This window comes from Saccopteryx leptura, chromosome 5 (genome assembly GCF_036850995.1).
Source record: "Saccopteryx leptura isolate mSacLep1 chromosome 5, mSacLep1_pri_phased_curated, whole genome shotgun sequence".
In the NCBI taxonomy this organism is placed as follows: domain Eukaryota; kingdom Metazoa; phylum Chordata; class Mammalia; order Chiroptera; family Emballonuridae; genus Saccopteryx; species Saccopteryx leptura.
Window position 1 is genome coordinate 163,322,154 of NC_089507.1, and position 23,284 is coordinate 163,345,437.

The window sequence follows — 23,284 nt, forward strand, 5'->3', positions numbered from 1 at the left end:
GTGGGCTTGCCACATAAAATATAGGATCCTGGTTAAATTCAAATTTCAGATAAACGAATACCTTTATTGTATAAGCATGTACCAAACATTACATGGGACATACTTATACTCAATTATTAATTTATTTGAAATTCAAATTTAACTGGGCATCCTGGTTTGGGGAGATTTTGTTGTCTTTTGCTCAATCTAACAACCCCAACCCTATCTGCCAAGAACAGCCCAGGAGTCCTCAGTCAGGCAGCAAACCATGAAGCCCCGGCCCACGGATCAATGACTCAGTGTTTGGGACTTAGGCTACTCTGGCCCTGACTCCCATCAAGGGCACAGAGGCCCTTGGCCTGTGCTGACTCAGTCTGCTGATGGGATCGGTTCAGTTCTCTCCGTGACTTCAGCAGGGCTAAGGAGTCCCTAGCCCTACGGATATCCTACATGCATGTGACCTCTCAGAAGATGACATTTCATGGTCTGTGGAGAGTAAAGATCAAATTTATTTAATACAACACCTGTCACTGAGGCGGATGGAGGGGGTGGTCTCGGGTAGAGATGCCCACTAGTGAAATTCCACTGCAAACGACCACGGCCCCTCCTCCACCCACTCAAGACACTATCAAAAACATCATAAGACCTCAGGAGACCATTTCTTTAGCAAGGAATAAATAAAAAAAATTAGTAAGAAAAATATGCATTTCATTTTTCTATTAAAAATAATATTTGCTGTAGGCAATCATCTTCCTGCTGTTCAGCCTTCAGCGTGGTAGGGGAAAAGAAAGAGAGTATAAAGAAACAGCATAAGGACGTTTGTGCTGTTCAACTTCGCTTTCTGTTTCGTGCACGGCCCAGGATGAACCTTGTCTTCAAGTTGACCTATCAATGGGGTCGCTCCCAAGCAGCTTTGCTTTCCCATTTGTGTCAGGCAAGGTCATAGAGGGACAGGGTGCAGCTGTCTGGTCAGTGCTCTGCACTTCCAAGGAACAAGGACTATCCAGAACTACAGGTATTTGGAGGACCAAAGACGGAGAGAAAGAAAATGAGCGCCTCAGCCTGGCGATTTGCTAGACATGATACACTACAGTAAAAAAAAAAAAAATTAAACCAAAACAGGTTTCTGTGGATGAGGGTACTTGGAAAAGTTCTTTGTACAAGACAAAATATTCAAGTTTCAAAATATTCCAGTGGCCTGCTGACTCTGAACCCCCTTCTCTTCCTCTCCTCTCCCAAGGGTGCTCCAACGCAGTGGGAGGTAGGCCACGGGGGCCCCTAACCAGCCCCTCTGCACCTCTTTACACCCAACATAAACGGAGCAAGAGGGCTGTAACCACGGGTGACTTGGCCTGAGGAACTGCTATTTCAGTGGGAGCTGGGCAGATTCAGAAATAAGTGCACAGAGCTCTTGGAGTCGGGAGTCATCTGCTCTCCTTGGAACGGGATGTCTTCCCAGGGAGGAGTGTCCGATCTCGCAGTCTTAGGTCCCAGCAAGGGAGCCTTCCGTTCTCTGTAGTGACAAGAGACAAGATGAAAATGGTTACACCCTTCAGGACTGAAGACTGGCCGGTGGAAAGGTATGCCGACAAACAGACAGCTCTTCCCAAAGGAGCTCGGATACAACGCTGTCGTCGCTGGGACTGCCTGCCCCAGGGGGCCGCTTCTGCCCACACTCACTTCCCCTTCCTCCATGCCCACTCTGTAGGGCGTGCAGGCTCTCTCCCCTCACACACGCTGCACATCAGACTATCAAGCGACTTCCTCAAGCACCCACTGCGCGCCCAGCACTACGTCCTGTGGGTGCCGCACTTACCCAGCGAGAAAGACTAGTGAAGTCAAGGGAGACCTGCCTTCTCGCTCCAGCTCTGCCTCTAACATGAGATGGACCTTCTCTAGATCTGGTTGTTGTTTTTTTTCATTTCAAAAATGAAGAACTGAACTCTGATGATCAAACCTAAATGTTTTAAAATTATAAATATATAATTCTGCCTTTAAAAGCAATGGAATTCTGACAGCTTTCAACATAGGTCCACCCTGAAAATGTTATGCTAAGTGAAGTAAGCCAGACACAAAAGGAACAAATGTTGTATGACTTCACCTATATGAGGTACTAAGAGTATTCAGATTTAGAGACAAAGTAGAACAGTGCCTGCCAGGGGCAGGGGTCAAGGAGGTTAGTGTTGTTAAACGGGACAGAGATCCGGTCTAAAATGATAAAAGTTCTGTGGGTGGATGATGGTGATGGGTGTACAACACTGTGAAGGTACTTAATGTTACCAAACTGTACACTCTAAAATGGTTAAACAGAACATTTGAGATTTTACTCCCTGGCATGGGGTCAGTTTGGCTCAAATAAACTCATAAAAATAAAGAAATTTTAGAAAGCCAGAAAAATTATTAAAGTAATAAATTTTATGTTGTATGTATTTTGTGATGATAAAATAAAGTTTCCATATGCCATCCTATAGTGTTCTCTATCTGCTTCATATGACTTACATCTTACCCATGCGGTTCTCTATGCTGAGGATGCAAGAACCTGGCCTCTACTCCCCCCAGTTTTATATCCCAGAAAGTACTGACAAACAACACTACCGTGAAGTAGAAAGTGGAAGAGGTCCTAAAAAACTGTAAGAGTTCAGAGGTGGCGAGAGGACCCTAGCTGGGCAGCGCCGTCATGGGGGGGGGGGGGAGTTTCAGGGAAGTGACTCAGGAACCAGCCTCCAAGGATGGAGCCAAGAACAGCATGGTGGGAAATACTGGAAGAGGGGCCCTGAGCAATGGTGAGCCTCAAAGAGCAGGCAGCATCTGAGTCTATGGCTCTGGACCCTCCAGGGACACAGGGGACCCTGCTGCAGGTGGGACTTGGGGAGTGGGAGCAGGACAAGTTGGGGGGGTTAGCCAGGGTGTTGGAAACCCCATAGCCATGGTTGGCTCCCTGCCGGTGGGCTGAGATCGAATCCTGTATTGTTCTGACCCTGCTGGGTCTGAGGAGATTCTTGGAACAGGATGTAGGTCTGAGGGGCTTTAACTGGAAGCTCAAGGCTCTGTCTCCTCCCCTGCCAGGAGACCCTGGCAAGTGGGCCAAGAGCGTTGTGTTGGCAACCAGGGGGCTGGAGGCCTGCCAGCCTAGGCCGCTGCCTCCCCAAGGGGTGAGCTGGTGTCCAGCCTTTCTGCAGGACCCAGACCGAGTCCCTCCCCAGACACCTCTGCCCTTCCCTCTCTAGAGGAAGACAGTGCTTGGGTAGCTGCTGTCAGACCAGCCCCACAGACAGGAAGGGCTGGGCCACTTTTAGCGGTCCCTTGAGGATTTTGAAGTAAAGGGAAACATGATCACAACCAAGGCCTGTGCTTGCCTGTACTTAAATTAGAAGCCAGCCATCAGCCACTCACTACAGCCAGGAGATCTCCCTGCTGTCTGGCCCAAGGTCATTTTACTTCGAACACTCCTGGGATCTCTACTTCCCGCTTCTAGGTCTGTGCTAGGTACTCATCTCATTCTTGCAACAACCAGGTGAGAGGTTTTTAACCCCTCCAATTTACAGATGAGAAAACTGAGAGCCTGAGAGGTTAGGAAATCTGCCCAAAGTGACACGGCTAATAAATGGCTAATGAGGGAAAAATCAAGTTTTAATGTGGGTCTCTGATGCCAAGCCAAAGCCTGGCTTTGGTTAAATCTTGTGCCTTGGGTAAGCCAGTGCTACGATCCCCCTCATGTGATGGGGGAATTTCAAGGCCAAGTGGGGTTCCCCCATCCATGCCCCATATTGCCACAGTGTTTGATGAAAAGAACTTCAAAATAGATAACTGACTAGCTTTTAAGTGATAGTATGCAGGTTGCATAGTACTTCGAACATATGTTTCTCATTTAAACCTTAAGAAACTCCCACTTGGTGGTTATTTTTGTTTTTCGTGTTGTCATCACCTAAATTTTACAGATCAGGAAGCTTAGGCTCGAGGAAGACAGGATCACCCAAAAGATGTCCGGAGAACTGGAACTCACACTCCAGACTCTTGCTCCCACCTCCTGGGCAGTTCACACTGCAGTCTAGCTGCCTGCTGGCTCCCAGGAGGAGAGGAAGTTGCTCCCAGGCAAATAGGAGTTGCCTTGCTTCAGTAAGAAGGCCAAGTTCTCTCCAAGATCCCGAAACCCAGGCAAGTCCAGATTCACCCCCTTCATTTAAGTACGGACTGTTCTCTTTTACGTTATCTGTCTGCCTCGGCCGCAAACACAATTTATAAACAAGGCAAAAATGGCAGAGGAAAATGAAGTCAGAATGTGCCATTGAAGCAAGTCAAACAATACTAAATTGGTATTTGGCTAAGTGGCTGTCTCATTGTTAAGATATTTCCTCCAATATGTTTTCAGAAGCAACAGCCATTAAACAACTGGGAATGATCGCCAGGTTTGATTTCAGGAAGGAAATCCCCTCCCATTTCCCTGCTGGGCAATTCAATTAATTTTCTCCTGACCCTCACCAGCTGATTATTAGGGAAACTGTACCAGCTTCTTTTATAAACTGAATGCTTTCACTTAAAGATTCAAAATTCCCTCCCAATGGCTGGGAACGTCTGCACTCCCGCGAAAAGGGCTTCAGTATTTCGGAGAGCGTCCTGGCTCTGGGAAGCATCCTGGGAGCAGAGTTCTGTGCCCACCGGCCAGCTTTGGGGGAAAGGGAAAATTCTATCTGTCCTGGAGCTCGGAGCCTTTGTCCAGAGAGACCATTTGGATTGAAGACAAAGTAAATAAGTCGGTCCTGAGGGTCCAGTAGCCTGTTGACCGCAGCATCTCATTATCTGGGTCCCACGCTGCCAATGGAACAACGGTGTCAGCTTCCACTCTCTCGAGGCCACGATGGCTGGGACAGTGACATCACTTCTTGGAGGAAATCTTGTGTCATGGACTGGCTCAGGGGTGGGGGAGGGGGTTCTGGAGACCTCATTTCTAGTCCTGACTCTGCTTTCAACTACCTGGGTAACCCTGGACAAGCTGTTCTGCCAACTCAGGCCTCGATCTCTCACCTGTGAATTGGGCTCCCTGTCCTTACAATGCAACAATGGTCTCTGACTTCACAAAGCCATTCATTTCATTCCTTTTGCCCTTAAATGGATAGCTTTCCTCCATAATGAGGATGGCAGCGGCTTCCTGTCTGTGAAAGGCATAATGAGTTCTCTGTTTTATAGGAATTCAGACTCAGGCAAAACAAAGGAAGCCAGGGGCCCACTGGAAGGGCTACCAGCAATCTTGCTGAAAGTTATTCCCAAACTTTAAAGAAGCAGTTCAGTGGGGCAAATTCTTCATTTCTTAGGATGCTAGCTGCCCATTAAGTTAACTCCTGCCTTGCTGGGTGGCTCATAAAAAGGTTGGGAGTAGGAAAACAGGGAGAGATGGGTCTTCGCAAAATCTGAACTTGGACTTCAGCATTTCTTTTACATTCCCACATAACAAGTAGCAGTTTCCTAAATCCTGTTTCCTAGAGAGTGACACTTCCTACGGAGGCATTCAGTCCTTCTTCACACGCGAGCTGTAACTTACCTTTCCCCATCGCTGGACACTGTCACCCTCTGCTCCAGCGCTGAGCTGCTTACACTGCTCCATCCCTCACGCCTTTTCTCCCTGGTGATGTTTCTATTGGGACCCTGCTGTAATCCGACTCATTCTTCATGGCCCATGCATGCGACCCTTCCTTGGTGAAGAGACTGATAACCAGGAGGAAGGAAGCACCTCTCTCCTGTGTTTCCATAGTCCTTAGTATAGCTATTACCACCTTGCTTTCTCATCCGTTGATAAGGCATCTGACTCCTTCATTGGGTCAAGGACCTTGAGTGTCCCCTGCAGCAGAGGGCTTGGTGTGAAGGGGTGACTGGTACAGGCTCTCAGAATTGAAATGGGCTGTTGGATGCCCCACTCCTCCAAGCATACCCCCAAAACGGCATCCTTTCCTGGCCTGAACCCTGGACTAGCAGGAAATATGAACTCTGCTTTGGAGCTAAGTGCCCTCGATTCTTGATTTTCTGGGCCCTCCAGAGACACTTTCAGTGTCTCCCTTCATACGTAAACTGAGATGTGACGATGGAAACAGTGGGGGAGAATATTTGACATCACAACTGGCCCAGAAAAGCTTGCTAGTCTAATAACAAAATCTCCATTGGCCCAGGGCTCCTGGTCTGAAACAGATGAGGCCAGTATAGGGATGTATTTAGTGGGAATGCAGGATCTGGGTAGGTCTGGAAATATTTCATTGTTCAATGGACTATTAAAAAAAAAGGATATAAAATGTGTACTTACAGAATATCTGTTTTCCATGAAATCTGTAAAACAAAGGGTAACAGGGAGGTGAACAATGCAAAGGGGGCAGGTTAGGCTCTCCCTACCCCACATCTCAGGATCTCAGGGGCAGCGGAGCCCAGAGAGGAAGGGGGATGGCGCAGAGGGAGACTCCAGACCCACAAGCATACTGGGTGCCCAGGGTTATGGCTCCTTTTCCCAGATAGTTTCCCGGGGCCCAGGTGCTCCATGTGACAAGCAAATAATGTCGCTGGCAACTTATTTGACAGTTTAAACAGTTTTTTTTTAAAAAATAGTATCATCTGTAATTTTAGGGGAAAAGATAACTAGATAACTAAAAATGACAGGACATTAGAATGTAGCAGAGATAAAGTATCTACAGTTCTGCTCTTCAAACCCTTCGATACTTTGTCTTTTCTGCAATGAGGAGGCTTTCTTTTGGAGTTGTAATTATACACTACATGCAATCTTATAGCCTATCTTTTTTATATAACATGACTTTATAAACACTTTCTGGTACCTTCTTAAACATTACTGTTAGCAGCTGCATGATAATCATTCAATCGATGTGCCATTATTTACTTAACCAGCTCCTTACTTTAACATGATAATTTAGGTTCCTTCCAAGTTTTTGCTATATTAAATAATGCTGCCAGTATCCTCTTTGGGAATAAAACTACCCCGTATTTCTCACTAGTCTGTCCATTCTCAGGAGTGGGGCTAATGGAGCAGCAGATATAAGCATTGTTGCTGCTCCTGGCATGTACAGTCCAAGTGCTGCCTGAAGGGCCGGACCTTGTCCCTGAAGGGTGAGCCTCATCTTAACTGTCTAGATCACACTGTCTTCTTGCCAGAGGGACTAGCTGGCCCTGCTAGACTTTGGTGATAGAAGCAGCCCTGGTCAAATGTCAGGAAGATGAGAGTGAGCGTGAGAAAGCCAATGAGAACAGGGAGTGAGTAGTCTCTGCCTTCATTGGGTAGAAATGGTTTTCACTACAGGAGGCAAGAGAGGGCTTGCCCACTGGAAAGGACCCTACGAACTGCTGTTCTGAATGGGCAGTGCCCCACATATTGGGGCTGATTCTTATGGACTATGGACATAGACATGGAGACAAAGAAGCCACAGGGACCTCTTGTTACGTGGGAAAACCCTGAGGGGAGATGTAGGTATTGGGAGTGGTTGTCATTCTTGATGGTGGTGGAGTGATCGAGTGGGGAACTACACCCCTCTCTGAGTCCTCAGTCTTACTGGTGGATGCTCTCCAAGGGGCCTCAGGTTCTACCAGCCACCCAAGCCCTAACCTGGTCCCTTCTGAGTCCGGGGCAGTCTCAGGGCCCATCTGTCACAACCCTCTGTTTCTTTCTCTAATTTAGAAATATCCTGTTTCCACAAGTCTACTTCCCCCTTGAACCCTGTCTTATCGCAGCTCTATTGTGTGTCCCTTCTAGAAGGAACAGGGCCAGAAGTTCCTAAGGGCCCCCTTCTGTCCTGGCCGGGACAGGGGCAGGCGTCAACGGCCAAATGGATGAATCAGTCCAACCACAGAGTTGAGCCATTGTGTAAACTTCCACACATTGAGTGAGACCTGGGCAGCAGCACCCCACCCCCACCCCAAATCTGACCCGCGAGAACCTGAAGGACCCCATGCTTCCTGCTCCCCAAACCCCAAGGGTTCTGGAATGAGATGAAAGAGGAGGGAAAGCTCAGTCTGTGGTTCCTAAAGCAATCTGAACATGAAATACAAAAATTTGAGTCTGCTGACAAACACCAAGTTTATGGAAATGTGTAGTTTTCTTTTCAGTAATAGAGAAATCACCACAAAAATAGAATCTGGAGGACAGTATTCCCTCTCTCTCTCTCTCTCTCTCTCTCTCTCTCTCTTTTTCACAGAATACTTTTGTTACACTCTCGAATTGCAAGCCTGAGCTGCTCTGGGCCTTGCAGGTGATGGAGACCCTCCGTGCTTTCGTCACCCTCCCAGCGAGGTAGTGGCACAGAGGTCCTCTGTCTTTTTGTTTTGTTTTGTTTTCATTTTTCTGAAGCTGGAAACAGGGAGAGACAGTCAGACAGACTCCCACATGCGCCCGACCGGGATCCACCCGGCACGCCCACCAGGGGGCGACGCTCTGCCCACCAGGGGGCGATGCTCTGCCCATCCTGGGCGTCGCCATGTTGCGACCAGAGCCACTCTAGCGCCTGGGGCAGAGGCCACAGAGCCATCCCCAGCGCCCGGGCCATCGTTGCTCCAATGGAGCCTTGGCTGCAGGAGGGGAAGACAGAGACAGAGAGGAAAGCACGGCGGAGGGGTGGAGAAGCAAATGGGCGCTGGCCGGGAATCGAACCCGGGTCCTCCGCACGCTAGGCCGACGCTCTACCGCTGAGCCAACCGGCCAGGGCTTTTTTTCTTGATGACCAGCTACACCTGGTATACTGGACTTCTCCCCCTTAAGAAACATCTGGAAGTCTGCATTCTGGGCAAAGAGAAAGCAGAAGGTGGAGGCTGAGTGAGCAGATACTCAGAGGGGAAGCCAGGCTCTGTCTGACCCGAAAGACAGTTCGTGTCTGGTTCGGGACCTGGCATCTTTTCCCAGGGCCTCGAGTTATCGGGTGGGATGTGCCCCAGACACTGCCCATGGTGGGCACAGGGCACCGAGAGAGGAAAACCAGCTGTCCTGTTGGTAGACTCACAGGAGGTGAATTCCTCTAAGCCAGGGTTTCTGAGCAGGGACACTCCCCGCATTCTGGTCTGGATAAGTCTTTGTTTTGGGAGCTGTCCCGGGCACTGTAAGATGTTTAGCAGCATCCTTGGCCTCCACCCATTAAAGGCAGTAGCACCTCCCTTGACCTCCAAGTTATGACATCCAAAAATGTCTCCAGACATTGCCAAATATTGCCAACATTGAGAACCACTGCTCTAAGTGTGGAAATCTCACCCAGATCGGAGTTCTTTTCACAGGAAAGAACTTAATCCCAGTGCTAATTGTAATAACCCCTCGACCCTTCTGTTTTAAAATCCAGTGTTAATGTAGGCTAATAGGTTTTGCTTTGGATGACCAACCTGCAAGCCATTTTACAAAGTACACTCAGAATAAGCTGGAGCGCTATAAAATGCCTAGGGCTCAATCAGAGGAAAGCTTTCCTGGCCAGAAACCACAGTTCGTGCAACTGTGGCTAGCCAGGTGGAGGGAGCCCCTGAGACCAATGAGGCTCCCGCCCTACTCCCCACTCGGCCCTCCAGCTGGGACAACAAGGGGGGTGGGAAAGAAAATCAAATCCTAAAGAGGTAGAAGCCAGGTGGGAATTGACTACAGGCCACCCCAGAGCTAGAACAGTCCCTGAGAAGGCACTGCTACCTAAGTCACAGAACCGAAGTGAGTGACAGATCATTGTGCATAAAGTCCTTGTGGGAGTACATTGGGTCTAGCTCCGTGTTAAGAGAGAAAGGAACTAAACTGTAACCTGGACTATTTTCTTTAAATGCTCATCTCTTAGGACCACCTACATGACTGCTTAATAAGAGACATGGCACAAACTAGTTTTCCCATTTCGGGTAAGCCAAATCATAAGCTATAACTAGAGCTACTATTGCGGACGGGGGTTTGCAAGTAGTTGGAAAGAAAACAGGAACTTTAGAAACTTCAAGTGCTAAGGTTGCAGATCTAAACTTAAGGAAATAATCAGCATTTCTCTGTTCCCCTAAGAAACTTAAGGTTACAGATATGCAAAAACTCTCTATTTGCTTTCTTTCTGGTGTAATTCTTTTTGTTCTGGGAACCCCTCTCCTTCCTTCCCTAACAGGTAGCATCAAATCATTTTACAGCTGAAAAGGGGAGAGGCTCAAAGACCTAGAGGCTTCCTTGCCTCAGACTAAGAGTTCATTGTCAGGACAAGATGTCAGCTTAAATATATGTCAACATAACAGTAGGCTCGGAATAGAACAGAGACTTGAAGGCCATGCCCATGACTCAGCAGGAGGCACTGAGTTGGAAGAGATGTCCCTCTCCTCCCATTTAAAAAAAACCCACCTGCCCACCACAGCCCTATCTTATCCACCCAAGGGCCAAACATACTCCTAGGGGACACTGAGGTATTATTCACTCTACAGCAATTCTACATGAATCAGGGGCATTTTGTTGAGAATGAATGAGAAAACTATCACCCAAGGAAGAAGTGGCCAAGTCATATAACCTGATAAAGGCAGAGCTGAGACCAAACCCCAGGTCTCCATCTCCTACTTCAGCTGTTTTCCATTAGGTTCACAGTACAAAGGACCATCCAGGCAGGACTCCGACCAAGGTGAATGCAGCAGAAACACAGTAAGTTGGCACCTGAGATCCTTAACTTAATTCAGATTTGAAGGGAAAAGTCAGGCTCAAAAGCAAATACCTATGTGGTCTTGGAGTCAGGGATGGATAAAGGATTAGGGTTGGCTCAAAGGGATCCAGGAAGTGACTTGTAGAAGTGACTAATGACCAACTCCTCACCAACATGATGGGGGGGGGGGGGTGCTTCTGGATGAACTAAGGCATAGACAAATGACTGTCCCTTCCAAATACCAGGACATGCAGACATATGTCTGAATGTTATAATTGGAAAGCAACATGCGATCACTCTTTCAGCCACCCCCTTTGACAGATAAAAAAGGCCAAGCTTAGTTAAATTCACAGAGATGCAAAGTAGTGCGGTGGTTGCTAGGGGCTGGGCAGAGAAGGGAGTGGTGAGTATGAAGTTTCAGTGTGAGAAGATGACAAACTTCTAGAGGTAGATGATGATTTACAATATTGTGAGTGGGTTTAATGCCCCTGAAATATACACGTAAAAGTGGTTAAGCCTGACCAGGTGGTGGCGCAGTGGATAGAGCATTGGATTGGGATGCAGAGGACCCAGGTTCGAGACCCCAAGGTCGCCAGATTAAGCGTGGGCTCATCTGGTTTGAGCAAAAAGCCCACCAGCTTGAACCCAAGGTTGCTGGCTTCAGCAAGGGGTTACTTGGTCTGCTGAAGGCCCGCGGTCAAGGCACATATGAGAAAGCAATCAATGAACAACTAAGGTGTTGCAACACGCAATGAAAAACTAATGATTGATGCTTCTCATCTCTCTCCGTTCCTGTCTGTCTGTGCCTGTCTATCCCTCTCTCTTTCTGAAAAAAAAAAAGTGGTTAAAATGGCATGTGTTAGGAATACTGTATCACAGTTTAAAAAAAAAAACACAAAACCTGATCTTAGAGACTAAAGCCAAGACATAGGGCCTCCCACTGCCTGCCAGGCACCCTTCTCGGCCAGCACCCAGACACCCCCCAGGTCCCACCCGGAGCGTCGCCCTAGGCTGCTACTTGGAGGCAGGCCTTCCTGATGCCCTTTTGCTTATCTAGAGGAGCACTTGGCCTTTGTCTCACTCAGGGGAAAAGGGGGTTTAAGAGCCAGAACTCCGCCCTGTGGGCTAGTTCCCAAAATAGCCATTCCTGGAGTGCTGCCCACTAGAAGACGCTGGGGAACTGAGAAATTAAGGTGGGGAGAATAAAAAATTAAGAAAGGTTAGAAAAGACCCAGCTCTGTCCTCAGCCTGCTCACTGACCTACTGACCTGTCGGGAGACCCAGCCCCCCACCAGGGCCTTTACTTAATTGTGGATCACTCCGCCCTTGCATTTGCGCGTGTGATGCGGGCGCGCGCGCGCGCGCGCGCGCACACACACACACACACACACACACACACACACACACACACACAGGGTTATGCCTGCTGTCCACCCTTAGCCATCCCTCCAGTATTGCCAAGGGGGAGGGGTAAGAAAAACCCTAACCCTTCACCTGAGAAGCAGAGCAGAACTTAGAGTGATAGAGTCAGAAGGGGGCTCACAGCATGTACAAGATGGCTTGAAAAGTGTGGCTCCCAGACCAGTAGTAGAGCCACAGCATGTAAGAAATGGTTATAAATGCAAATTCTCAGCCCCACCCCAGACCTACTGAACTGGAAATGCAAGAGGGGGTGCCAGGCCACCTGTGTTTTCACAGACCTGGAGAACCACTGACCAACATCCGAGCCCATGCCCCTCACTTCACAGAGAAGGTGACCAAGGTCTGGAGAGGTTCCATGAGACACCCAGACCATACCAGACTGTTACCCTTAACTTCTGAAGTAGATAGAGTTGAGTCCTCTACTTAAGCTGGCGATCATGTGGAATGCAAACCAACACAAGAACTGGAAAACGTGGATGCATGAGTCAATTAATTTGGTGTCAGAGGGCAGGAGCATGCACCCTCTGCATCCAGACTCCCTGCACTCAGGTTCCTGCTCTGTGGCAGCTGCTGGCCTTGAACCAGGACGGTTACTTAACCCCTGGACCCACTTTCCCATCTGCAAAACAGGAGTAATAACAGAGCCTCCATCAGCTTTATGGTGATTTGGGGGATTAAGTGAGCATCTGATAGTAAGAGGAAGAGAAAGAAAAGAGAAAATCAACTCAGACCCACAGCCAGCATCTCCTTAAGCAGCAGCTGAGGAGAATGGCTCAGAAACAGGAACTCCCTTGACTTCCAGCACGGGAACCACACAGGAGCCGGGGGCACTCGCTGGCTTTCGCAGCAGTACTGTGATTCTGGCTACAACATCCAGACCTGACTTTCTACCCTCAACCCCTGGGCAGGAGCCAGCCACCAGGTTATAGAGGGACCCATGCCCCAACTGACCCCTGATGGCCAATTGCATAGTGAGAGCATCGTGGCCTGGGAGTTGGGAGATGGCTTTAGTCTCACCCTGGACATTGAACTCTCCGGAGCTCCAGCTCCTCTTGTGTTTCCCATGAATGCTTATGATCGATAGAGGTAATGCTATGACTGCATGCTTTGTGGGAGGAAGTAACTAGCACCATCCCTGAGCCTACCTCATTCCCTTTTCTCATCTAATCCCATCTCCACTGAACAACTGAAGAAGTTGAGTCTCAGAGAAGTTAGGCAGTGGAAGGTGGCAGTACCAGGGCAGAGGGTTCAATGACTCAGAACAAACCAGGGCCCTTCATGGCCTCGAATCCTTCCCTACAGGGTTGGGTTTTGAGGGTGCCTATGGTCCATTCCAGCCCAAGGCCAAAGGGAGCGGTCCCATTCCAATAGACTGGCACTGAGGACTGAGGCATCTAGCACAACCCCGGGAACCCCAGGAGAAGCCACCTGCTTAGCCGAATTAAAGCAGATGTAGGGAATCAGAATTTCCCTCCCCCAAATATGCCACTTTGCATAATAATTACTCTGAGCTGGAGGCAGAAAATGAACAGATGCAGAAAGAAACCATCTGGGAGATATGTACCTTCCCACAGTTTTTCGCCACTGGGACTCTTTTCTTCTCTTTTGTCACTTCTCTACAAATGTATTATTCTTCGTTAACATGCCCAACAAGCCACAGATTGTAACCACTCCACTGAGTCGCTCATCACTGCTTGTCTTTTTCTCAAGACTGTTTTTTGTCAGCAGGTCCCCTAACTTCAACCTCTGGAACCACGCTGGGTGTGGCCTTCACCAGCTGGAAAGGGCCTCCGGGGGCAGCCTGAGGTGACTGCAGATCCCTAGGCCTCACCCCTGCAGCCTCAGCACCTGCCAGGTTCCCTTCCCTGAAACCAAATGCAGTGCCATTCTGTGGTCAGGGGCGTGGAGTCTGGCTCTGCTGCGGACCAGTTCTCAGGGACTTGCTTGCTGGATGACCTTAGGCAAGTATTTTTTATCATTCTATGCCTCAGTATCCTTATCTGTAAACTGGGATTTATTAGGGCGGATTGAAAAAGATTGTGTAACAGACCACTTAGCACACACAGAATGCTCTCAATAAATGTCAGCTTTTGTATAACTGAAGCCACTGAAAGTGGACCACCTCTGGGACCAGAGAAAAGCAGAAGAGGTATTTTTGCACCATTACCACACAGGACCAACATTGAACCTAACTTGACCTTTAGCTTTTTGTTACACTGGAAGAACAGAAAAGGCCTATTTATTTCCAAATTTATATTTTGCTGGCTCTGAATATACTGAAAATAAAAAATCAGATGCTTAAGCCAAAAATGGCCCAGGAAATAAATGGCTTTTAAAAATTATTCAATGACTGTCAAGTTCCACAAGGGGCTAGGTTTCTGCTTTAGCCATAAAAACACCACTAAAAAAAAAAAAACAGATTACTTGCCCAGGCCTGTTGGCTCAGTGGTAGGCCATCGGCCTGGCATGTGGAAGTCCTGGGTTCAATTCCTGGCCAGGGCACACAGGAGAAACGCCCATCTTCTTCTCCACCCTTCCCCCCTTTCTCTTCTCTGTCTCTCCCTCTTTTCCCCCCACAGTCATGGTTCATGCAAGCAAGTTGACCCCAGACTCTGATCTGATGATGGCACCATGGCCTCATCTCGGGCACTAAAAATAGCTCGGTTGCTGAGCAACAGAGCAACGGCCCCAGATGGGCAAAGCATCGACCCATAGGGAGCTTGCCAGGTGGATCCTGGTCAGGGTGAATGTGGGAATCTGTTTCTCTGCCTCCTCACCTCTCATTTAGTATATATATAATATGTATTACTCAAGGAGTGATTCCTATTTCAGATAAAAAGAAAAAGTAGGTCCAGGTAATAAGACAGTTACCTGTCTTCTCAATGGTTGTCAGCATCAGAGACTTCTGGGAACCTGTTAGAGTTCAGATTCTGGAGATGATGCTCCTGTGGGTCGGGCTGGGCCTGAGACCAAGGCTGCTGCGGGCCTGTGGACCACACTTGGGTTAGCCAGGATTTACTGAAGTCTCTCAGCCCTGCCTTTTTTTTTTTTTTTTTTTTTTTTTGTATCTTTCTGAAGCTGGAAACGGGGAGAGACAGTCAGACAGACTCCCGCATGCGCCCGACCGGGATCCACCCGGCACGCCCACCAGGGGCGATGCTCTGCCCACCAGGGGGCGATGCTCTGCCCCTCCGGGGCATCGCTCTGCCGCGACCAGAGCCACTCTAGTGCCTGGGGCAGAGGCCAAGGAGCCATCCCCAGCGCCCGGGCCATCTTTGCTCCAATGGAGCCTTGACTGCGGGAGGGGAAGAGAGAGACAGAGAGGAAGGAGGGGGGGGGGGGTGGAGAAGCAAATGGGCGCTTCTCCTATGTGCCCTGGCCAGGAATCGAACCCGGGACCCCCGCACGCCAGGCCGACGCTCTACCACTGAGCCAACCGGCCAGGGCCTCAGCCCTGCTTAATGATTCCCTTTCAAAGAATCCACTTAGCATAAAGAAAACCAAATAAAAGGTGACGGAGGACGAGTTGACTTTGGGTGATGGGCATACAATATAATCCAAATGATCTGGAGATGTTTTCTCTGAATTTATGTACTCTAGTTGACCAATGTCACCCTGTTAAAATTAATTGTCTAAATAAAATTTTTTTAAAAAGAATCCACTTAAATAGAGGTTGGCTGTACAAAGCAAGATATCCCTCTATAAACTATTTCACCTGGGATGTTTATGCCTTTTAGGTTGTGACTTATTTTGGGAATATAAAAGTAACTTTTGTAGATTTCATCACTCTAGAATGGAACACAAAAGTTATACAAAAAAACGAGAGTATTGGAAGCATCCCCAGTTCCATGTCTGGGGAAGCTCTTCATTAGGAGACAGTGAGATGAAGACTGAAGTGGGCCGAGGAGGCAAGCAAAGCGCAGGGAGAGATCTGGACTCCCTGTCCCTGTCAGTGTGATCTCAGACAGGCTGGAGCTACTGCTCATCTTTAAAGTAGAGCACTGACTTTGTCTAGGACTTTTGGGGCCACCCTGTACTAGGGCTCCTGTGGGGAGCAGGTGAGGCTCACTGACTGACATGTGAGAACAGGCAGGGCTGCACTGCTTCTCCTGGGGTCACAGGAGAGCACCTGGAACTCTGTCGGGTGTCCTGTGGGCACACAATGGTACCAGGACACACTCCAGTCTGACTCGCCCAGTAGCTAGTGCCTGTTTGCCTTCCTGCAGCAGGCACTCGTAAATAAGCATTACATGGACTAAATTCTACATGTTAGCACATGATGACTCTTTAAAGGTGGTGAGAGTTAACTCTGTGTAAGAGATGGCACCTCTTTTTGACCTTCTTTGCCCCCTCTTTTCCCTGCCCACTCCCAAGACCCCATGGGTGATTATGGGAGCAGTGCTCATCACACGGAGGAGTCAGGGGCCCCTCACTCACCAGGGTTAGCTTTCCGGATCTCACTGTACACTGTCTCCGTTCCCCTCCTTCCCAGACCTGGAAAGGGACCAGGCACAGGTCAATAACTACCTCTGGGAACCAGGTCAGCCCACCGCTGGCACAGGAAAATGTCTGAGGCTACCCAGGCAAGGCTACACCCCATGACCCCATGCCACAAGTGCCATTCCCGGCTTTAGAAGATCCTGGTCTAACAAGAGTCACTCAGCCTGGAAGTAGGAGGTCAATAAGTCACCATGGGGACCCTGGACCTGAAGGGCTGCAGGTGAAGAGGCCTCCAGCAAAAGTCTGCAGCCTCCTATGCCAGGGGTCCCCATACTACGGCCCGCGGGCCACATGCAGCCCCCTGAGGCCATTTATCCGGGCCCCGCTGCACTTCTGGAAGGGTACCTCTTTCATTGGTGGTCAGTGAGAGGAGCATAGTTCCCATTGAAATACTGGTCAGTTTGTTGATTTAAATTTTCTTGTTTTTGATTTTAAATATTGTATTTGTTCCCATTTTGTTTTTTTACTTTAAAATAAGATATGTGCAGTGTGCATAGGGATTTGTTCATAGTTTTTTTTATAGTCCGGCCCTCCAACGGTCTGAGGGATAGTGAACTGGCCCCCTGTGTAAAAAATTTGGGGACCCCTGTCCTATGCAGTGGCCTCATCCATCTCTCCCTGCCACTGTGTCACTGTGTCCCACTGCTCTGTCAGCCCATCCCAGGAGGCTGGGCTGTGGCCTCCCAATTGCCTGAGTCTGGGTTACCACCTGAGCATCACCTGTGACTAGGAATGAGCTGGGACTGAGAAGCACTCACAAATCCAGACAGCTGGCTTCTTGATTGCACATGCCAACACCTGGCCTCACTGCAGATGCTGTCTAAATTTTTCTTGGTGGAGGGGGCTGGCTTTGGTGTTTTTTAAGCCTCCCCAGGGGATTCGAACATGCAGACTGGACCGGGACCCTCTGGTCTGGACTCTTAAAACAGCAGACAAGAGGAGCCACCCCGAGTGTGGGAGGATTCTACCCAGAGGAGACACAAGGGTTTAGAAGACAAGGGGTGCCCATTTGGCAATCTGTTTATATATATGCACTGGCTGTATATACACACACTTCTAGTGTACCTACATGAATTGTACACACACATATAGTATGTACACACAGTATGCACATACAGACATGCACACCCATGTGCACACTTACAGATACACACTCACAAGCCCTCAGGAAACAGGATGGAACCTAGTTACTTCCCTGACTACTCTCACCTGCACAAAGGACCAGGTAGTCTCATTGTAGAAAGGCACCTGACGCCATGTGGCCAGCATTCTCCCTCTGCACGTTGGGAAATGGAGCCTCAGACAGGGTAAGACTGCCCTGGCCAATGCCATGTAGAGGTTTCCTTCCTCAGTGGCAGACGGCAAGGGCATGCCCATGGACTCCAACTGCACCAAGATACCTTAACATCACCATGCTCCTGGGACACAACCCCCTCTTTCGCCCCTGACCCCGCACTATCTGATCTGCTCCACTGCCTGCGCGACCCTTTTTCCTTGCCTATTCCTCTTCATTCTCCGAGCCCCGGGACAAGCCTTGCTCTTGCACTCAGAATGCACACATCCTGACACATATTCCCTCACACACTCATCCCTTCCTGTGCCCTGGGAAGTTATGTAGGCCCCTGTGCTCTCACAGCACTCCCAGGGACACTTGCTCACGACACACTGACATTTGTCCCCATGACTGTCTCCTCTGGTGGCCCCAGAGCTCCTCCAGGGCAGCATCTGAGGTCTGGTGCACCTCCCGATTCCAGCCTCTGCATAGCTACCTAGAGGCACCTGTAAAGGTTTGATGTGACAGTGAAGGCACCAATGTTCCTGTAGGTGTCTCTATCTTAGACCCATGGCCTCCAGGAAGGTCTTGACACAATCAGTCCAATCCCTGAGGTTTTTGGTTTTAGGATTGAAATCCTGGTCGCTCATTACACATCGATGGAGGTGGTTCCTATGGCAGGACTCAAATGCCAGAAGAAAGCCTGGGGTGTGGTTCAGATGCTGACAGCTGAACTTGGGGCACCTGAAGTTGCCAGGACCTTGCAGAAGGCATCATAGTGACTCCCCTGTGGCACCGAAGAGGAGTTGGAACTCAGCAGAGTGGCTGAGACACCAGGCACATTCCTGATGGGACACCTGCCGTTCCCTAAGAGGATGGCCAAGATGCCCACACTGATCGCCCTCTGTGACACAGATTTGGGGGTGCAGAGGAAAGCTCTGGGGATCCTGGTATCTGTGGAGGGATCCACCATATCCCCATGGGACTCTGCTCAACATCAGCCCTAGCAACTCACTCACTCAGTGATATCCTAACAGCTATGCGTGCCAGGCACCACGGAAGAGGAAAAGAAGAATTGAACCTCGTCCCAGCTCCACACTGTGGGGCAAGCGTTGCGCAAACAACGCTGTGGGACGCTGTGTACCAGGCGCACCGCATCACTTGCCAACTCATCCTCTGACCCAGCCCCACATGGAAGTGGGGGAGGGGTGGGGAAGGAATGGAGCTGGGGGCTGGGTAGGCCAAGGGGGGGGGGGGGGGAGGTGGTTGGGGGGGGACTGGACACCCCTGTGAACTCCACTGCACTGCCCCAGGGGTATCAGGGGTAGCCAGTAGACTTCTCTGGTTACCTTGGGGACACTCATATCCTCTGGGCCTGAGGAGCGGCACTCAACTCTCTTTCACCCCCTAATGGGCAGATCAGCCTTGGCAGCAAGGTGGCTGCCACTTCAATGGAGCTGCAGACTTGCAGCTGCCCCGGTGGTCTCTGCCTTGGCCCTCCGGGTACTGCCTGGCCAGTGGTAGGTGGGAGCCCGCAGCTCGCCTCTCCCCACCCCTCGCGCTTCCCAGCCTCAGCTGCTTGCTAACGACTAAACCAGCCAGCAGGCTGTTTGTCTCAGCAGTCAGGGGTATTTCCGGATCGGGCTTTATTTGGGCTGTTTTTCTCCATGAACAGAGTTAGAGACGGCAGCAACCTCATGGGGTTTTCCCAGCAATTAGCCCCAGAGCGAACATGCAGCAAACCGGGGTTTACCGGGTTCCTTCCTGCCCCTCCTCCACCCTCAAGGGACCACTTGGTTAGCTGCCAGCCAGGGTTAGAAACGCACACGGTTCCCACCCCCCATCCCTTCCTCCACCCCAACTATGGAGGCGAGAGGCCTTAGGACAGGGAACTGGGTTGGCCAAGACCAAGCCAAGTTTACGCATCACTGGCAAGAAAGAAAGGGGGCAGCATCTCCGTTCCCACCCGAGTGACCCTCATTCTAGCTCTGCCAAGGCCCTCACAGCCCACACAGCGCTTCTGTGCAAACCGGGAAAAGGTAACCACGTGGGGGGGGGGGGGTCGCCACCTGCCGCTGCACAGCTCCGCAAGAAAGGCACCCCGCCTCACCCTGTCCTAACGCTTTGTTTCTCTTCGCCCCCTCACCTCCCACTTTCAAGCAAGAAAAATTAAAGCAAACACTACTAACACGGAAACAGTCCCAAAGGAACCCTTTTCCAAGTCCAACACCCTGCTTCCTTCTTCCTCCTTCAGCGCTCTGACACCCAAAGCCTTCCAGGCTCTGCCACAGCCCCCCTAGTTCCACTCACACTGCGTCCCAACTCAGTGTCCCTTCCCACCTCCCTCAGCGGCAGAGTAAGGGCAGGGCCTGGCCCTCCCGGGCAGCTTCAGAACCTGAGACCACAGCCCAGGGCAGTCGCTCAGTGGGCTACAGAGGATTAAGAAGACAGACAGCAGGAGTGTTGCCACATACATTCAAATTCTTGTTTGAATTGCCCTCTTGTGATGGTCCTCCTTTCTTCTGCACTTGAAGTCCCCTGAAGAGGAAGTAAGCTGCTACTCACAGATCTAGACCATGATGCCCAGGGATGGAGGGGCTCAGGCTGGACCAGGGAGGGCTGGCAGGGAGTCCCTACAGCGTCACCTGCCACAGCCCACCCAGACTCGGTTCTGAGCGCGAGACCCCTGTACTGCCTCCTCTTGTGCATCTGGAATTGAACCCAACTCAACCATCGTCATCACAGGAAGGTTCCTCCCAATCTCAGACAGAGATCAAGACCATCCAAGCAGTCATTTTGTCTCCCCCATTCTGGCCGTGAAATTTTCCATCCAGTGCTGTAATCTGTCTCTAAATATCAAATCCATCCATTGCCAGCACTTTGGCTCCACCCTCATCCCCTCTTGTCTGCTGATAACATTCTTGTCCCCTTCACATCCGTCCTCCACACCAGCCACAAGGATTGCTTTTTAAAGAAGGAAGTTAGAATCTGCGGCTTTTCCTGCTTAAAGGTTTCCAAATCCACTGAGACCAAAATGCAAAGAGAACCTTGGAGGCCCTGCAGGCCCTGGCCCTCATGTCCTCCCCAGCTCCACCTGCCTCCTCTCTCTTTTGCTCTCTCTGCAGACACACAAGTCTCCTTTCAGATCCTTAAATGAGCCAAGCTCTGGCTACCTTCCTCTGCCCTTTCTGAGTCCTTCCTCCTTTGGACGGGGCCACCTTCTTTGTGTCCCTCAGGATGCAGCTCAAATGCCACCCCTCAAACAGACCCAAGCCAGAGCAGGCGTCACCTTTTACGCCTTCTCATTGTAGCCCTTCTCTTCCTTCGGAGCACTTGCTATAGCCTGATATGATTTATTCTTTGTTTCCTTGTTTTCTCGACTCCTCACAGGCTCTACCTCTTGCTGCTGGTCTATTCGACCTTGGCGTGCAAGGATAATGCTCTATCCGCTGAGCCACACAGCCAGGGCCACAGGCCCTTAATTTATTAACTCAACAAATGAATCATTTCACAATGAAATAAAGAGAAAGAGAACCTCAAAGCTGTCATGGCCCCCACCCCTCCCAGGTCCAGTCTGGACTTAGAAGTGGGAGGTGCAGATGGGCTACACCAACTCTAGGGACCCTTCTTACTGCAGACTGTGGGAATGGTACCCAGTTGTGCAGCTCACAGCCCAGGCCCTGTACAGAATGTCATTACCTGGGAAGGTCTCTGCACACACCTGCTGACATGGTACCTGGAACCTTAGTGAGAAAAGAGGGAAGGAACCCCAAACTCCTCCCAGATCATGGAAGAGAAGAGGTGATGAGAGAATGTGTAGCTCTGCCAATGCTATGCAGGCTTTAGCCTCCGCAGGAGGGGGGTGCATGGCAATAACCCGATAAGCTTCCTAGCAGCTAAGATTGATGCTCTAGCGTTTGCTGTGGACTGGCCCACTCCGAGCCAGTCTTCCCAGCACAGAACCAGAGTTAGGGAGCTCCAGGCCAGCCTGTCCCTGAGAGAACCACTCATAGGAAGGGATTCTGTGTTTTCAAAAGCCTTCACCCAAGTGTCGCTCTAAATAGCAAAGCCCTCACTACTTTCAAACATGCATTTCCTTTATCCAAGCTCAGTCTGCAAGCAACTTTTTAAAGAAGATGCCAGGTTTGGAAAAGGGGCGTACCACTGGAAGAAGCACAGACACCTAAGAGTGAGGCTGATCTCAAAAAAGCTCTCAAAAAATATTTCTTAGCACTTAGTGATTGCTCAATAAAACATATCCACTAGTAGTAGTATGATAAATAATAATAATTAATGAAATTTTATATCTCAAACCTGGGCGGGGGTTACTGCTCCTCCTGCCTTAGGCGTGTCCAGCAGGCTTGTCTACTGACTACCTCAATTCTAAGCAACTAAGGGTGACTAGACTCTCATCCCTGGGTCACATCCCACCTTACCCTGTGTGCCTGCACCCAACGAGAGTTAAGTGTGAAGGAGCACTTTAGGGATGGCGTTTACCTTCATGAGGCTCAAGGGAGGTCACTTCCACTTCTGTGTACTCCACATCCAAGGTCAGAGGCTCTGCTCAATGAAAACACAGCACCCTGCAGTTAAAAAGAATCCCCTCGGGAGGCCTCAGACTACATTAGAGATTTTCATTCAAATGATTAACACATCATGAGGGGAAACCACATTGGTGTAACTCCATTCTAAGTGGGTGAGAAGCCGCAGTCTGGGGAAGGCAGTGGGTAACCTGGCACTTCCCGGAATGTGGAAGGACCCCCCTGCCTGGGTCCCTGTTGTTCCCGAAGTGGGAGGGTTTGCAAAAGCTCAGTAGATACAGAAAACAGCCGTAGCAGCCACAGCAGTTAACTAGGAGCCTCCACGGTCACAGGCATAGAAAGCTATCTCTAGGCTGGAAAGAATCTCATGGAATGGGGAACGACAGGGTATCCCCAGCCTAGAAATGCTCTGAGACTGTGATGTGTATGCACTCAAACATAGGTTAATAAAAACAGTCAGGGTGGCATGGTAAAATCCAGCAAACTAGTTTATCTTCAACTCAATATAACATTATTGTTTTGTTTTTGTTTGGTTGGTTTGGATTTTCTTGTTTTTTCTTTTTTAATTTTTTCATTTGCTTTTATTGTTTTTCTTTTTATTTATATTTTAGAGGTAGACAGACAGGAGGGAGAAAGATGAGAAGCATCACCTTGTAGCTGCGTCACTTTAGTTGTTCATTGATGGTTTCTCATACATGCTTTGATGGGGGTGGGAGGTGGGGGGTGTCAAGCCAAGCCAGTGACTTCTTGCTTAAGCCAGTGACCATGGGATCACATTTATAATCCCATGCTCAAACCTGCACTCAAGCTGGCAAACCTGTGCTCAAGCCAGGTATGCCCGTGCTCAAGTCAGCAATCTTGGGGTTTTGAACCTGGGACCTCCGTGTCTCAGGTCAACAGCCTATCCACTGCACCACCACTGGTCAGACAACTGTTTTATTTTTGAAGCCCAAAGAATCAGGGTT

The 23,284-nt window shown here is 49.6% G+C and overlaps 1 protein-coding gene across 4 annotated transcripts in view; it reads right to left on the reverse strand.

Annotated features, from left to right (window-relative positions):
- Positions 1–468: 468 nt before the first annotated feature.
- PECAM1 (platelet and endothelial cell adhesion molecule 1) overlaps positions 469–23,284 on the reverse strand; it is a 59,291-nt gene continuing 36,475 nt past the window's right edge. For 2 of the 4 annotated variants that reach the window (XM_066386435.1, XM_066386434.1), the window contains exons 13-15: positions 22,276–22,338; positions 6,269–6,291; positions 469–1,492 (exon numbers count right to left, since the gene is read on the reverse strand). In XM_066386435.1, coding sequence (XP_066242532.1) covers positions 1,463–1,492; positions 6,269–6,291; positions 22,276–22,338 — 116 coding nt within the window. In that variant the 3' untranslated portion in view covers positions 469–1,462. Of the gene's footprint in view, positions 1,493–6,268; positions 6,292–14,876; positions 14,992–16,442; positions 16,500–22,275; positions 22,339–23,284 lie in introns of all 4 variants that reach the window. The other 2 variants (XM_066386432.1, XM_066386433.1) reach the window with 2 other exon arrangements.